General features: G+C 53.0%; 1 protein-coding gene across 10 annotated transcripts in view; it reads left to right on the top strand.

Annotated features, from left to right (window-relative positions):
• ANK1 (ankyrin 1) overlaps nucleotides 1-14,249 on the top strand; it is a 243,895-nt gene that overhangs the window by 197,194 nt on the left and 32,452 nt on the right. For 9 of the 10 annotated variants that reach the window (XM_033232131.1, XM_033232146.1, XM_033232137.1 and 6 more), the window contains 14 exons: nucleotides 506-584; nucleotides 1,854-1,951; nucleotides 2,040-2,264; nucleotides 3,290-3,444; nucleotides 3,804-4,015; nucleotides 4,491-4,695; nucleotides 5,371-5,467; nucleotides 5,680-5,908; nucleotides 7,961-8,086; nucleotides 8,214-8,333; nucleotides 9,958-10,036; nucleotides 10,316-10,387; nucleotides 12,244-12,375; nucleotides 13,842-13,988. In XM_033232131.1, coding sequence (XP_033088022.1) covers nucleotides 506-584; nucleotides 1,854-1,951; nucleotides 2,040-2,264; nucleotides 3,290-3,444; nucleotides 3,804-4,015; nucleotides 4,491-4,695; nucleotides 5,371-5,467; nucleotides 5,680-5,908; nucleotides 7,961-8,086; nucleotides 8,214-8,333; nucleotides 9,958-10,036; nucleotides 10,316-10,387; nucleotides 12,244-12,375; nucleotides 13,842-13,988 — 1,976 coding nt within the window. The remainder of the gene's footprint in view (nucleotides 1-505; nucleotides 585-1,853; nucleotides 1,952-2,039; nucleotides 2,265-3,289; nucleotides 3,445-3,803; nucleotides 4,016-4,490; nucleotides 4,696-5,370; nucleotides 5,468-5,679; nucleotides 5,909-7,960; nucleotides 8,087-8,213; nucleotides 8,334-9,957; nucleotides 10,037-10,315; nucleotides 10,388-12,243; nucleotides 12,376-13,841; nucleotides 13,989-14,249) is intronic. The other variant, XM_033232122.1, reaches the window with a different exon arrangement.

The following is a 14,249-nucleotide window of genomic DNA, read 5'->3' as shown; positions in this document are numbered from 1 at the left end:
CAGTGTACACAGGGACATTTTGCAAAGCAATCTAGCATCAATGACTTTGCAGAAACACTAAACCCTAGATGTTTTCTGAAAAGATGGAAATGTCCCTGAACAAGCAGGGAGTGAAACCATGGGGCCATTTGCTCCATTTGAATTTGCTAGACATCTGTTAGAAAGAAATACAGAGCTGTAACCCTGACCATAAGCAACTTACGGATTCATTTGGTGGGATCGAAATGCACACCAAGTGGTCATGTAGCAACACAGAAAGATATATTGTTAGCCAGAGCGAGGATTCTGTCAACAGGTTCTAAAGGAGGAGAAAGGGGTGGCGAGTGTAGGTTGGAGTCATTGGGGAGGACTTCATGGAGGAGGAGGTGGTCCTTCCACCAGGTTGTGAAGGGCAGTTAGGCTCCGGAGTGGAAAGCAGGAGGGAGAGACTTGGAGGCAAGAGGAAGAGGAAGCTGTGTGCACATGTGGATCAGCCCTGTGATGTTCTGGTGGTCTTGGCATACAGGGTGGAATCTCCAGCCATCCCCAGGATTCCCTGTGTCACACCCGAGACAGTGGTGATCAGGTCAGAAGAGCAGGAGCAGGTAAGAAGCTGCTTGTCTGTGGCTTCCCCACGTGGAGAGCATGAGTACCCCGGGACAGTGATTGTTGACGGGTGGCCTGTACGTAGCACAATAGACACTAATAGCTCACATGCCACTCACTGTCCAACTGGCATTCCATGCTTGGATGCCTCATAATGGTGCAACATCGGCGGCATTGGGTGGGCCGCATCTGGGAGAGATGGTCAGATGGGGCCCTATCCTGTGGTGGCTCAGTCCTTGGATGCAGCCCAGGACAGCAGCAGTGAGAAACCTGCGGGTCCTTGACCAGCCCACTGTCTTCAACTCTTGGCCTAGGGTAGGAATTCCAGCCAGCAGATGTTTACTGGATTCCTGCTGTGCGCCCTGGACAGGCTCAGGCAGGAGGGCTGGACATCTGCCTCCTGGGAGCCAGGGCCCAACCGGAAAGATTGGACTCGGACGCATGAACCCAGTTAGCATAGAACTGGGAGGGAGAGCAGGGGAGTGCTCCACTGTGTGGTGTGAGTGCTGGCAGAGTGCAGAACAGGGAGGCCCTAGCCAGCCCCAGGGTGGCCGGGAGCATCTGTGGAGGAGGTGAGATGTGGGGAGTGGAGAGGATTAGATCAACAAGGGTGAGGGACAAGGATGTTCTGGACTGGGGGAAAAGCAAACATGAAGATCTAGAGAGCACCAAGGCTGGGCTCAGGTCCTGCTGGCTGTGCCAGGGCAGGCTGGCATCCCTGTAGTTGCAGTGTTACCCTAAGGCAAGTCCCTGCTATACAGGTGAGGAAGCAGGAAGCCCCACAAGGGTGGGAGTCTGTTGTGTTCACCTCGTGGACTCCAGATGTCCACAGGGCAGGTAGCCCGCCCACAGCTAAGTGGTGAGGCGGTCATGGTGCTGGGATGCAGTGCCCACCCTAGAGGAAGTTGGCCTGCCGAGGGCAGGGCTCCCCGTGGGCAGAGCTGGAAAGAAGGGGGCGGGTCTGCAGCAGGTGCAGTGGGCCTGGGGGCCAGGAGTCAGACTGAATGGTGAGGACTGGCTCCATTCATTCCAAGGCTGTGTCCCAGGGTCTTGAGCCCAGGAGAGGCATGGAGGTGGGAGGAAGCTCCTGTCTCCTTTTAGACTCCAGGACAGCCTTGTCTGATAGGGCGGTGGGGTCCCGTGGGAGCACTTTCTCCACGTGGCACCTGGTTTCTAGCAGCAAGGCTCTTCCAAGCCTTCATGCCCTGGCACGGCATCCAGCCGGCCAGGGAGGAAGTGGAACAGGAGGACCTTTTCTCTGTCCTCAGGCATCTAAAGAGTATGATGAGGACTCCCTCATCCCCAGCAGTCCGGCCACCGAGACCTCAGACAACATCAGCCCGGTGGCCAGCCCGGTGCACACAGGGTGAGTGGCAGGCGCAGGGCTCGGGGACTCCTGTCTCCATCTCCCAGAGGGGATCCAGAAGCCCAGCGTGCATCTGCCCCACTCTTAGGTTTCTGGTGAGCTTCATGGTCGATGCCCGGGGTGGTTCCATGAGAGGAAGTCGCCACAACGGCCTGCGAGTGGTGATCCCGCCACGGACGTGCGCAGCGCCCACCCGCATCACCTGCCGCCTGGTCAAGCCCCAGAAGCTCAGCACGCCGCCCCCACTGGCCGAGGAGGAGGGCCTGGCCAGCAGGATCATTGCCCTGGGGCCCACAGGGGCACAGTTCCTAAGGTGAGCATGCGCAGGCAGCCCATGTCCTCACCTGTCCCTGTGCCATGGAGGCCACGCCATCTCCACTGTCCCGATGGGGAAACAGAACTGGGTGCTCCTCCCCTTTCCCTGACTTTTCCTAACACACGAAGGCGTCCATAGCCCTGAGAGGGCTTACAACTCTCAGATCTCAGATCAGGCATGATAGCTCACGCCTGTAATTCCAATGCTTTGGGATGCTGAGGTGAGAGCATCGCTTGAGGCCAGGAGTTTGAAACCAGCCTGGAAAACATAGCAAGACCCCGTCATTGTAAAAAATAAAAAACAAAACCAAAAAAACAACTCTTAAATATTGCGTGACACTAGAGACAAGGCCAACTGAGGCCCTGAGGGTCTGACCATTTATGCACTGAGAGTCCCCAGGAAGACAGCCTCCCTGGCTGTTTCCCCTGACGACGAGCGAAGTACCCAGCTCCAGAGGCCTATGGCCCACCTCCCTGAAGCAGTGTGGGCTCCTCCTGGAGCTTTGCTACCCTTCAGGCACCATGGGTGTGATGTGGGGACAGGGCTGACCAGGAGGCCCTTACCTCTGTCCACCCTCCTGGCCCCCCTCAGAGCGGTCACCACAATTTGCAAAGCAGCAAGTTTTCTCATTGACCTTTCTTTGTCCTCAAAGCGTCCCTCCAAAGGAAATGTCATTATGACCAGTTGGTAGATGAGGTTACCCGTCTAGGGGTGTCAGATGGGTTTTTAGAATTAGGTGCAAGGACAGGATCCTTAGGTCGCCGGAGCAGAGCCCCCGTGAAATGAGGCTGGCTCTGCCCTCACTGTTACTGCAAGTCTGGTGGGGAGCAAGCAGGGCTGTGGGAAGCCCGGGGGGACCCCCCACGGGTCTGGTCCACTTAGAGACCTGCCTGCAGGTAGGGCCTCCACGTGGCTGTGGAAGCGTCTTCTCCATCTGGGTGGGAGCCAGCAGCCCCATCCCTCCCTTTGCCCTGCCTGCCCTGTGTGAGCACCTCCCCACCACCACTGTGTCCTTGCCTCAGCCCTGTAATCGTGGAGATCCCGCACTTTGCCTCTCATGGCCGTGGAGACCGGGAGCTCGTGGTTCTGAGGAGTGAAAACGGCTCCGTGTGGAAGGAGCACAGGAGCCGCTATGGAGAGAGCTACCTGGATCAGATCCTCAACGGGATGGACGAAGGTAGGGGGGCGGATCCCAGCGCTGGGTCCCCTCCTTGCGGAAGAGGGGTTTGAGTTGCACCTTAAAGGTGGTCTTTCAGGGCCACCTGGAGTTTGGGAAGCCCCAAGAGGCTGGAAATGGCCTGGTGTGGACAAGCCCTGGGTCCCCAGGATGTGTGAGGGGATGCTCAGCTGCTGCCTGCAGCCGCATCTGCTCTGCTGGGCCTCTGGGCCTGGGCACTTCTTCTGGCCACTATGCCGCCCGGCACCTGGAGAGGGTGTGTGCACTGGGTCTTGGGGACAAGGAGGCTCTGGGGCCCCTGGAAGGCCTGAACCTGTGCCTGATGTGACTGCGGTGGTGGCCTGTGTGTGTGATTCCAGAGCTGGGGAGCCTGGAGGAGCTGGAGAAGAAGAGGGTGTGCCGAATCATCACCACAGACTTCCCGCTGTACTTTGTGATCATGTCGCGGCTCTGCCAGGACTACGACACCATCGGTCCCGAAGGGGGTTCCCTGAAGAGCAAGCTGGTGCCCCTGGTACAGGCAACGTTCCCGGAGAATGCAGTCACCAAGAGAGTGAAGCTGGCTCTGCAGGTGACAGCTCTCCTCCCTGCCAGGTCCTGGGGGTGGACTGAACTCCAGGCCCCCGGGAAGGCCACCCTCTTCCCCAGGACATCCCCATGCTTTTGTCCGGTGCTTTGAAATGCCACAGTGGAGATCTGACTTTAAAGCTCAAAGGAGAGTTGAGTGGGAAGGGGTGAGGCAGAAGCTCCCTGATAAGTTGCATCCATCAAGCTGCATGACCCGGTCTGTGCAGCATGCGGGAACCACGTGACCTCTGGGAGCTGACCGTGATGTGAGCAAAGATGCACCAGCCCTGGGAGTAAGAAGCAGAGGAGAGGGGGAGAAAGGGCTCAGGAAGGCGAGCTCCACCATGTCAGTCCTGCAGTCCAACAGCAGAGGGGACCCCATGCACTGACGGCCACTCTCTCTGGGCATGGAGCTGCCTCCCATTTGACTAGCCCCTCTCCTGCTTGGGCCTGAGTGTCCTGCTTCTGTCATTTCACAGGCCCAGCCTGTCCCAGATGAGCTTGTCACTAAGCTCCTGGGCAACCAGGCCACATTCAGCCCCATTGTCACCGTGGAGCCCCGGCGCCGGAAGTTCCACCGCCCCATCGGACTTCGGATCCCGCTACCTCCTTCCTGGACTGACAACCCGAGGGACAGCGGGGAGGGAGACACCACCAGCCTGCGCCTGCTTTGCAGCGTCATTGGTGAGAGGGGCCCCTGTCTCAGACTTGTCTTCTCCACAGCTGCAGTGCTTCTGGAACACAGTAGGGGGTGACGCGAGAAGGCGAGGCCAGCAATCCCCTTAGTTTTTGTTGGCTTCCCCGGGAGTGAGGTGCTCTTCCAAGAGGTGGAAGGATGATGCATCTGCATAAAAGTCCATGCCCATGCAGTGGCTCACACCTGTAATCCCAGCACTTTGGGAGGCCGAGGCGGGTGGATCACCTGAGGTCAAGAGTTCGAGACAAGCCTGACCAACATGGAGAAACCCCATCTCTACTAAAAATACAAAAATTAGGCGTGTTGGTGCACGCCTGTAAACCCGGCTACTCCAGAGGCTGAGTCAGGAGAATTGCTTGAACCTGGGAGGTGGAGGTTGCAGTGAGCCGAGATCATTCCACTCCTGGGCAACAAGCCTGAAACTCCATCTAAAAAAAAAAAAAAAAGTCCATGGCCGTGGGGAAGAACCCTCCAAGCCCTAGGAGGAGGGGCGTGCAGGTCGCTAGGAGGAAGAGCAGAGGGTGAGGGTAGGTGTGCCCAGGGCTGCAGACCAAGTGAGCCTCACCCAGGCTCACCTTGCACACCAGGGCCTTAGCATTTTAGTAAGCTCCATCCTTACATCCTGAAGACTGTCCCCAGCCCCGTTTCTGCCGGTGTTACAGGAGGAACAGACCAAGCTCAGTGGGAAGACATAACAGGAACCACCAAACTTGTATATGCCAACGAGTGCGCCAACTTCACCACCAATGTCTCCGCCAGGTGAGACAAGGCCAACCCAGCCCAGCACTGTGTGGGCCATCCTCAGGCCTGAGACTGAGGCTCCCTCACTGTTCCCTCCACGTGGAAGCCTCTGTGACCACAGGTGTGGCAAGAGTAGCCATGGCATGGTTCATGGGCTGCTTCCATCTGGATGGAGAGGATGCTCTCTGTTGGGCACTTGGGAACACATTATAACGTGCCCTCCTTTTTAGGTTTTGGCTGTCAGACTGTCCTCGGACCGCTGAGGCTGTGAACTTCGCCACTCTGCTGTACAAAGAGCTCACCGCAGTGCCCTACATGGCCAAATTTGTCATCTTTGCCAAGATGAATGACCCCCGAGAGGGCCGCCTGCGCTGCTACTGCATGACGGATGATAAAGTGGACAAGACCCTGGAGCAGCATGAGAACTTCGTGGAGGTGGCCCGGAGCAGGGACATAGAGGTACGGGGCTGGGTCCTGCACTGCCTCTGGGACAAACTTCCCTGCCATTTCTCCAGAACACCCCTGCCTGGTTCAGGCAGGTAGTCCTCCCTCTGTAGACGAGGGGCTCCACAGCTGTCTCTCTTTGAGACTCCTCTTGAGAAGCATCTTAGATAAGCTTCAGGAAAGCTGAGAGATGCCACCATGCACATATCAGAGGAGGCTGCAGGCTTTTGGTCCAGTGATCTGTGAAAAGAGTTGGCATTTGCAGAAGGTCTTGTGCACCAGGGACTATTAAAAGTGCTGGACAGGCCAGGCGCAGTGGCTCACAGTCATCTCAACACTTTGAGAGGCTGAGGCGGGCAGATCACCTGAGGTCAGGAGTCAGAGACCAGCCTGGCCAACATGGTGAAACCCTGTCTCTACTGAAAATACAAAAATTAGCCAGCGTAGTGGCACAGGCCTGTAATAGCAGCTACTCGGGAGGCTGAGACAGGAGAATCACTTGAACCCGGGAGGCAGAGATTGCAGTGAGCCAAGATCGCACCGCTGCTCTCCAGCCTGGGCGACAGAGCAAGACTCTGTTTTAAAAAAACAACAACAACAACAAAAACAGTGCTAGCCAGCTGGGTATGGTAGTGGGGGGCAAGAAACAAAACAAAAAACAAACAAAAGTGCTGGCCAGGCTCAATGGCTCATGCCTATAATCCCAACACTTTGGAAGGCTTAGGCAGGAGGGTCACTTTGAGCCCAGGAGTTTGAGACCAGCCTGGGCAACATAGTGAGATACCATCTCTATTAAACAAATAACTAAAAATGTTTTTCTTGCATAATCTCATTTAATTATCATATTTGTGGGTACCTTTATTATTCCTTATTTAGGTATTAAGAAACTGAGGCTGAGAGGTTAAGTAATGTGCCCATGGTCACACAGCTAAGTGAGTGGTCGAGACAGGATTTATCCAGGTCATCTCTGGCCCCAGAGTCCACACTGTGACCTGCTGTGCTAGAGTTTCAGTAGCACCCAGGTGAGGAGGCAGAGGAAAGGGCTCAACAGATAATGTGCCGAGTGAAGGCATGGGGGCTAGGTCTGAACCGGTTCCCTATCCTAAGAGACCCACTTGGTTTAAGATGTGTCATAAGCCAGCAGTGATCTAAGCCTCAGAATCTGTGCTGAGTTTTCCTGGGGAAGGCTGGGGGCCCCGTAGAACAAGCACAGGACTGGAACCTTGGTTCTAATCCTGTCTTAGGCACTAACGAGGCAAACTGGTTTTTCTCTTTGGGCCTCAATTTTCTCAGCTGTCAAATGGGTTAATGATAACTTCTCAGTTGAAAGCTTTATATATACACAGTAGGGACCATTATTATGGGTGAGATTAAAATAGAGCAAGTGCTTTCCAGCTCTTCTCATGAACAAAGCATCTTTGGACAGATGTAAAAACAGAACCTTGGTTTTATTTTTAGAAACAGGATCTCAGTCTGTTGAGCCCACTGCAGCCTCAAACTCCTGGCCTCCCGTGATCCTCCTGCCTCAGCATCCCATGTAGCTGGGACTACAGGCACTTGCCACCACACCTGGCTAATTTGTAACATTTTTTTGTAAAGATGGGGATCTCCTTGTGTTGCCCAGGCTGGTCTCAAACTCCTGAACTCAAGCAATCTTCCCACTTTGGCCTTCTAAAATGGAGGGATTACAGGCATGAGCCCAGAACCAGGATTTTTTGTTGTTGTTGGTGGTGGTTTTTTTTGTTTGTTTGTTTGTTTTTCAGAAACTGTGTTATGATATTCAAGTGACGTTTTGGAGTACTTGGTAGCAATTCTCATCAACATCTCAGGGATATTAGAAGATCCCTACATATAACAAAATCCACTGAAGTCAGGAAGCATGCCTCGTTGATCACAATTTTAGAAATAAAGCCTTTCCCAAAACAAACAGTGGATTTCTCAGCACACACCCCCATGCCTCTTGCTGTGGCAGGGTGTGTCTTGGAGAGGGAAGGACCGAAGGTTGAAGGTGGGACATCTGGGCCCTTCTCTCCCTGACAAGCTGTATCTGCTTTTCCTCTCCTGTAGGTGTTGGAAGGAATGTCCCTCTTTGCAGAACTCTCTGGGAACTTGGTGCCTGTGAAGAAAGCTGCCCAGCAGCGGAGCTTCCACTTCCAGTCATTTCGGGAGAACCGTCTGGCCATACCTGTAAAGGTGCCGGCACCCTCTGGCTGACCTCTCCTCTGGGTCTAGGAAGTTGGGGAGGCAGAATTCTCTAAACCAGACAGCCCAGTGGCCTAGAAAAGGGCCCCTGAATTCTCCTTTGTGTGATTGAGTTTAGGTGAGGGACAGCAGTCGAGAGCCGGGAGGGTCCCTGTCATTTCTGCGCAAGGCGATGAAGTACGAGGACACCCAGCACATACTCTGCCACCTGAACATCACCATGCCCCCCTGCAGCAAGGTGAGCTGGCACCTGCCGAGGAGCCTTGGCCAGAGAAGGCTTCCCCATAGGAGGTCCCCAAAGAGACCCCAGGTTCAGCACTTCCAAGGGGCTTCTTTCTGGTGGAACCTTTGAGTCCCCCGAGGCACACAAAGGTGCTGAGCTCTCCTCCACATGCCCATGTTATGGCCTGGGGGGGAGACCGTGCCCTGGCCCTCTCTGCAATTCATGTGCAGCACTGGTTATGTGACAGGAGGAACAAATGTTGGTATCAGATGGTGATGGGCACATTCATGCTGTGGACCCTGGGCTCCCTAGGTGTGAAGGTGACAAGGGGCCCTAAGAGCATCTGCCTCAGTATCCCTGGCCCGAGGCCTCCAAGGTTCGCACCAAGGAGAGCTGCTAAGGTCTCCCAGCCCCGGCACGGCTTCTCCCAGGCCGCTTTTTCATCTACCTGCTTATCTTCCCAGGGTGCTAGGCCCTCACAGAAGGGAAGCCTGGTGTCCTCAGCCACTGCAAACACCCAGGGTTTTGAGCTCAGCAAAGGAGTCTTGGCCACGTATGTTCATTTGTCGATACCTGTAAGAGTATCCCAGTCACCACCTCTGCTAGGGACTTTGGAGGGATCATACGTCTCCAGACCGTCTCCGTGGTTTTCGTTGGTGTTGTTTTGCTGTTGTTGTTTTAATCATTAGCCTTCCATGCTAAACTAGGAAAGAAGCAAGGTTACATTCATAAGTCCATGGCTCAATCTCTTTTCTTTTTGGGGATGAGATGAGGGTGAACCAACTTATCTTTCAAAAGAGGATTTTCAGGCTGGGCACAGAGGCTCATGCCTGTAACCCCAGTGCTTTGAGAGGCTGGGACAAGAGGATTGCTTGAGCCCAGGAGTTCATGACTAGCCTGGGCAACATAGTGAGATCCTGTCTGTACAAAAAAATAAAAATGAAAAATTAGCTGGGCATGGTGGCATGCACCTGTAGTCCCCAGCACTCAGGAGGCTGAGGCAGAAGGATCACTTGAGACCAGGAGTTTGAGGCTGCAGTGAGCCGTGATCGTGCCATTGCACTGCGCTCCAGCTTCAGAGACAGAGTGAGACCCTGGCTCTTAAAAACAAAAGAGAGAATATTTTTCTGCAGCCTCGGGAGAGCATCTGGATGCTTTCCACAGGGCTTTGATGTTAAGGCCTTAGGGCAGTACAGAAACGGGTCTTTGAAGCAGAAAGAAATCCAAAAAGAAAAACAGTTGTTTTAAGTTCAAACCCAGCTCCACCACCTATTAACTGGGTGATCTTGGGCAAGGAACTTAGTCTCTCTATGCTTCAGTTTCCTTATTGATGAAATGGGAGTAATACAGTACCCAGCTCCTACGTTGCCATGAACATTAAATAGGGCCTCACAGGTGATGGGGTGACGTGGGCTTGCCGTTATTATGACTGTGATTAATAACGCATGTACACTTCGTCAGCTTCCCTTCACTCCCACTCCTCCCATGCGTTACTCTTTGTGCTAAGTCCCTGAAGAAATGGACTGTTTACCAGGACTGGGGTCAGCCTTCCCCACCCCTGCATCATAGGAGCTCAGATCACCTTCTCTAGGAAGGCGGGGAGAGTCCAAAACCCAAAGCACCCTTTCTTCTTCTGCAGGGAAGTGGAGCTGAAGATAGGAGAAGGACCCCAACACCCCTGGCCCTGCGATACAGCATTCTCAGTGAGTCCACACCAGGTACAGCCTCTGTGTGATGATGCATGCTTGCTCCCTTCCCAAGAAGGGTGGGTGTGAGCTTATCTCCCTGCAGCCATGTGAGGGCTCTGCTGAGGTGCCGCTCGCTCAGCCAGTTCCAAAAGCAGCTGCAGAGCTGACTCGGGTCTTCCCCGATCTTGCAGAGAGTCTAGACAATCACCCTAGTGCACACGGAAGCCATGTCCATCACAGGCCATATCCTCACGCCTGTCAACTGTGTCCTGCCCTGGCTACTAAATGAAATCTAATGCTTCTCTCCAGGTCTTCTCAGCGGGACAGACCAGGCAGAGAAGATGGCTGTTATCTCAGAGCACCTCGGTCTCAGCTGGGCAGGTGAGTGGGAAATTGGGGGCAGAAAAGCACTTTGTCTGTCTCACCTACCCTCTTCCCCCCTAATGAGCAATGAATGAGGCATTTCTAACCCTCCTTTTATCACCCATGGGTTATCTGATTTGTGATTGTCTGAGCTGGGTCTGCTGTCCAAGCCACACCATTGAGTGCCCATGGAAGGGGGAGCCCCCTGCCTCCATCTCTGTCTGACTTTCCTTTCTAAGAAAGAATCAACTTTTGAGGTTACAGGCGACCTTGAAAAGGAGGGAAGGAGAGGGCAAGTCTCGACATATTTCACTGTGGTCTGTGGCTGTGCCTGGATCTCGCAGAAGTCCTACCAGGCGTCGGGGTCGATCTTATTTAAGGGAGGCAGGTGGGCAAATAAAGTGAAGGCTCAGAATGTGCTGTGCCCAACCACAGACCCTAGAACTGGATTCTCCCTGTGTAACCGCAGCAGGTCCATTGCCTGATGTGAATGGCAAGTCAAGACACACGGAGACACGGGGTTGCAGCAGTGAAAGAGGCTTAATCACAGGGCCACCACACAAGGAGGGAGGAGGAAACCTCAAATCCATCTCCCCAAGGAGGCGTTCAGGGTTAGGGCTGTTAAAGGCTTTGGAGTGGCTGAAGTGTGGAGGTGGTTGATTGGTTGGAAAGTGCAGGGTGAAGTCATGGACAGGGAGAGGAAGAAGCTACGTTCTCGTGCTGATCCCTGCCTTCAAACTGGTTGCTGGAATTGGGACTCTGAAAACCATCTTAAGGGATCCTTAAACAGAAGCCTAATGTCAGAAACCCTGTCTTTAGGAACAATGGGGGTGCAAGTAGTCAGTATCCAGCACTGTGTGGCTTTGAGCAACAAAGAAGAGGACCCAAATGCAGCTTGGTGAATGCTTAATTATAACTGTATTTCTGTCCAGAGCCCAGTGCTCAATTCTTGTTGACGCTGAGAAGATGGCTTCCCCTCCCCCTCGTTATTTTTTGTTAGCCTTTATATGAGTAGACTCCCTTCATTCACTTCACCTGGAGAAGACTTTAGACATACTCAGAAACCTTTTGGCAATAACTTGTGGAAAGGCAGAAGTTCAGACATGGCTCCTTGTTTAAACCATGACTGCTGGCTGCTCAGGGGGCGTGTATGTGCTTGCGTGTGTGCGTGCATATGTGTTGTGAGTGTGTGCACGTTTGTGTTGTGTGTGCCTGTTCTGATTCTCACCATCACTTTCTCCGCAGTCTTCTTTATCCTTGAAATTAGACTCTAATGCTATTTTCCTTCTAAAGAAATAACAATAAAAATAATGGGGGATTTTGGCTAACAGTCTGCATTATTGCCTTGCATTTAGATGGGAACTTGTATTTTCATTTTAAATGTAAATAACACCTCTCCCTGAAGAAGCATAAGCTCAGGAGTCCATTTCTGTTCTCACTGGTTCTCGGCAGCAGGGCATGGTGTCCTGGTGTGGCCAAGGCAGCGCTGGGGTGAGAATTGGCAGGTGCGGCTCCCTCCTGGCTCAGGGATTCACTGGCTCTGTGACCTTGCAGAAGTTGCTGACCTTGCTGAGAGGCCATGTCAGCTCATATTGGAAGTTATGAAAGGAAGAAAGGACATTTAATCATTCATTCATTCAGGACCTATTTATCAAGCACCCCTCCCATTCTTCCATTTTCTGGAGATATAAATGTATAGGTGCTGGCATTTCATAAGGAATTTCTTGATAAGAAGGAAGACCAAATCCACAGGGAGGCTGCCTCAGAGCTCTCTGTGCTCCCCACTGGGTGCCCTCACGCCCCAGTGCCCACCCAGCCTGTGTGCTGGAGGCCCCCTGCGTGGCTCACATTTGCTGTTGTTTCTTTGCTTGCAGAGTTGGCCCGGGAGCTGCAGTTCAGTGTGGAAGACATCAACAGGATCCGAGTGGAAAATCCCAACTCCCTGTTGGAGCAGAGCGTGGCCTTGCTGAACCTCTGGGTCATCCGTGAAGGCCAAAATACAGACAGTCAGTACCGTCCCGCTGAGGAAGCCTGTCCTAGGACCTCCTCCCCACCCAACTGTTCTTTCTTCAAATTCCATTCATGACACTGGCCTCTGGAGTCAGTCTATCTGTCTCTCTCACACACACGCATGCACCTCTCGCATCAGAAGGTCTCCAGGCAGTCCTGCCAGAAGGCATGATCAGAGAAGCTTGGCCTCGGCCTTTCTCATATCCTTGGAATAAGATAAAAATTGCAAAGCCTGGCACAGTGGCTCACGCCTGTAGTCCCCACACTTTGGGAGGCCAAGGTGGGAGGATTGCTTGAGCACAGGAGTTTGAGAGCAGACTATGTAACATAGCCCTTTAAAAATTAGCTGGATGTGTTGGCACACACCTGTAGTCCCAACTACTCTGGAGGCTGAGGCAGGAGGATCACTTGAGCCTGGGAGGTCAAGGCTTCAGTGAGGTACAATTGCACTGCTGCACTCCAGCCTGGGCAACAAGCAAAACCCTGACTCTAAAAAAAATAAAATAAAAATTGCATCAGGACTCCTAGATGACAACATGTGTGTAGGGTGTATGACTCATCTTTGAGGTCTTCCCGTTGAATTTCCCAAGCAAATGAGTATTGTCCTCTCAGGACACAGTCTGGGTGAGCTGGACCCCAGTCTGAACCAGTTCTCATTCTCCCAGGAGCTTCCTCCAACCTGGAGGGAACTTTGCCTCGTTCTCTTTTCAGCTCCTCCTCAACCAGATTCCCAGACTTAAAACCACTAAGTAGAAATTGAGTGTTTACATTTGCATCTCAAATCATCTGGCAAGGACCAAGAATTTCAAAAGGACAGAATCTAATCATTCTAATCCTTATTTTCTTGTGGTACTCCTCTTAGATTACAAAAATAAAAATAAAAATAAATAAAAAACAGTCTTTCTAGACTTTTAAATTGGCCACTGTGGTGGGCGTGGTGGCTCACGCCTATAATCCCAGCACTTTGGGAGGCCAAGACAGGCAGATCACTTGAAGTCAGGAGTTCGAGACCAGCCTGGCCAACATGGCAAAACCCTGTCTCTACTAAAAGTACAAAAATTAGCCGGGTGTGGTGGCATGCATCTGTAATCCCAGCTACTCAGGAGGCTGAGACACGAGAATTGCTTGAACCTGGGAGGTGGACAGTGAACCAAGATTGCCCCACTGCACTCCAGCCTGGGTGACAGAGTAAGAGCAATAAATAAAATAATTTACTATTTTTTTGGTAACAGGCCAGTAAATAAAATAACTGCCCACTGTTAGCATTTGGAAAAGATCTGTTGAAATATAAAAAGTATTCTCCCAAGAGGAAGTTTGTTTTGATTCTAAGAAAAGAGGGTGCCTCCACCTTCTGAAAAAAATTATCTCCCTTCTCCATCTTCGTCCTGACCCCATTTTCTGAGTCCATGTGATCCTCGCTCGCTGGCCTGGAGTAACGCATATCTCTCTTCTGCGCCCTCAGTGGAGAATCTGTGCACAGCCCTGCAGAGCATCGACCGTGGCGAGATTGTGAACATGCTGGAGGGTTCCGGCCGACAGAGCCACAACTTGAAGCCAGACAGGCGGCACGCGGACCGCGACTACTCGCTGTCACCCTCCCAGATGAATGGTGAGTGTCACCTAGACCAGGTGGGGGCTGAGCCGGGGCCCTGCCCTTCAGGCATCAGCACCAATAACCCCTTCCCATAATACTTCATCCCTCAAAGCCCGCTCTGCCTCCCACTGGTGGGAGGGCTGGTTTGTCAGCAATGAGTTCCTCCTTTCGGGGGGAAGCAGAGGTGAAGGAGAGAGAGATGGCTGCTCCTGTACAGGTCGGCATCGCCTGCCGACTGAGCCTCTGCAGCCCTGCAGAATGGCCTCCAGGCCCTTG

The sequence above is a fragment of the Trachypithecus francoisi genome, unplaced genomic scaffold, assembly GCF_009764315.1.
Source record: "Trachypithecus francoisi isolate TF-2019V2 unplaced genomic scaffold, Tfra_2.0 Contig01440, whole genome shotgun sequence".
NCBI lineage: Eukaryota > Metazoa > Chordata > Mammalia > Primates > Cercopithecidae > Trachypithecus > Trachypithecus francoisi.
Note: the sequence above shows the minus strand (reverse complement) of the source record. Positions and strands in the feature narration are given on the sequence as shown.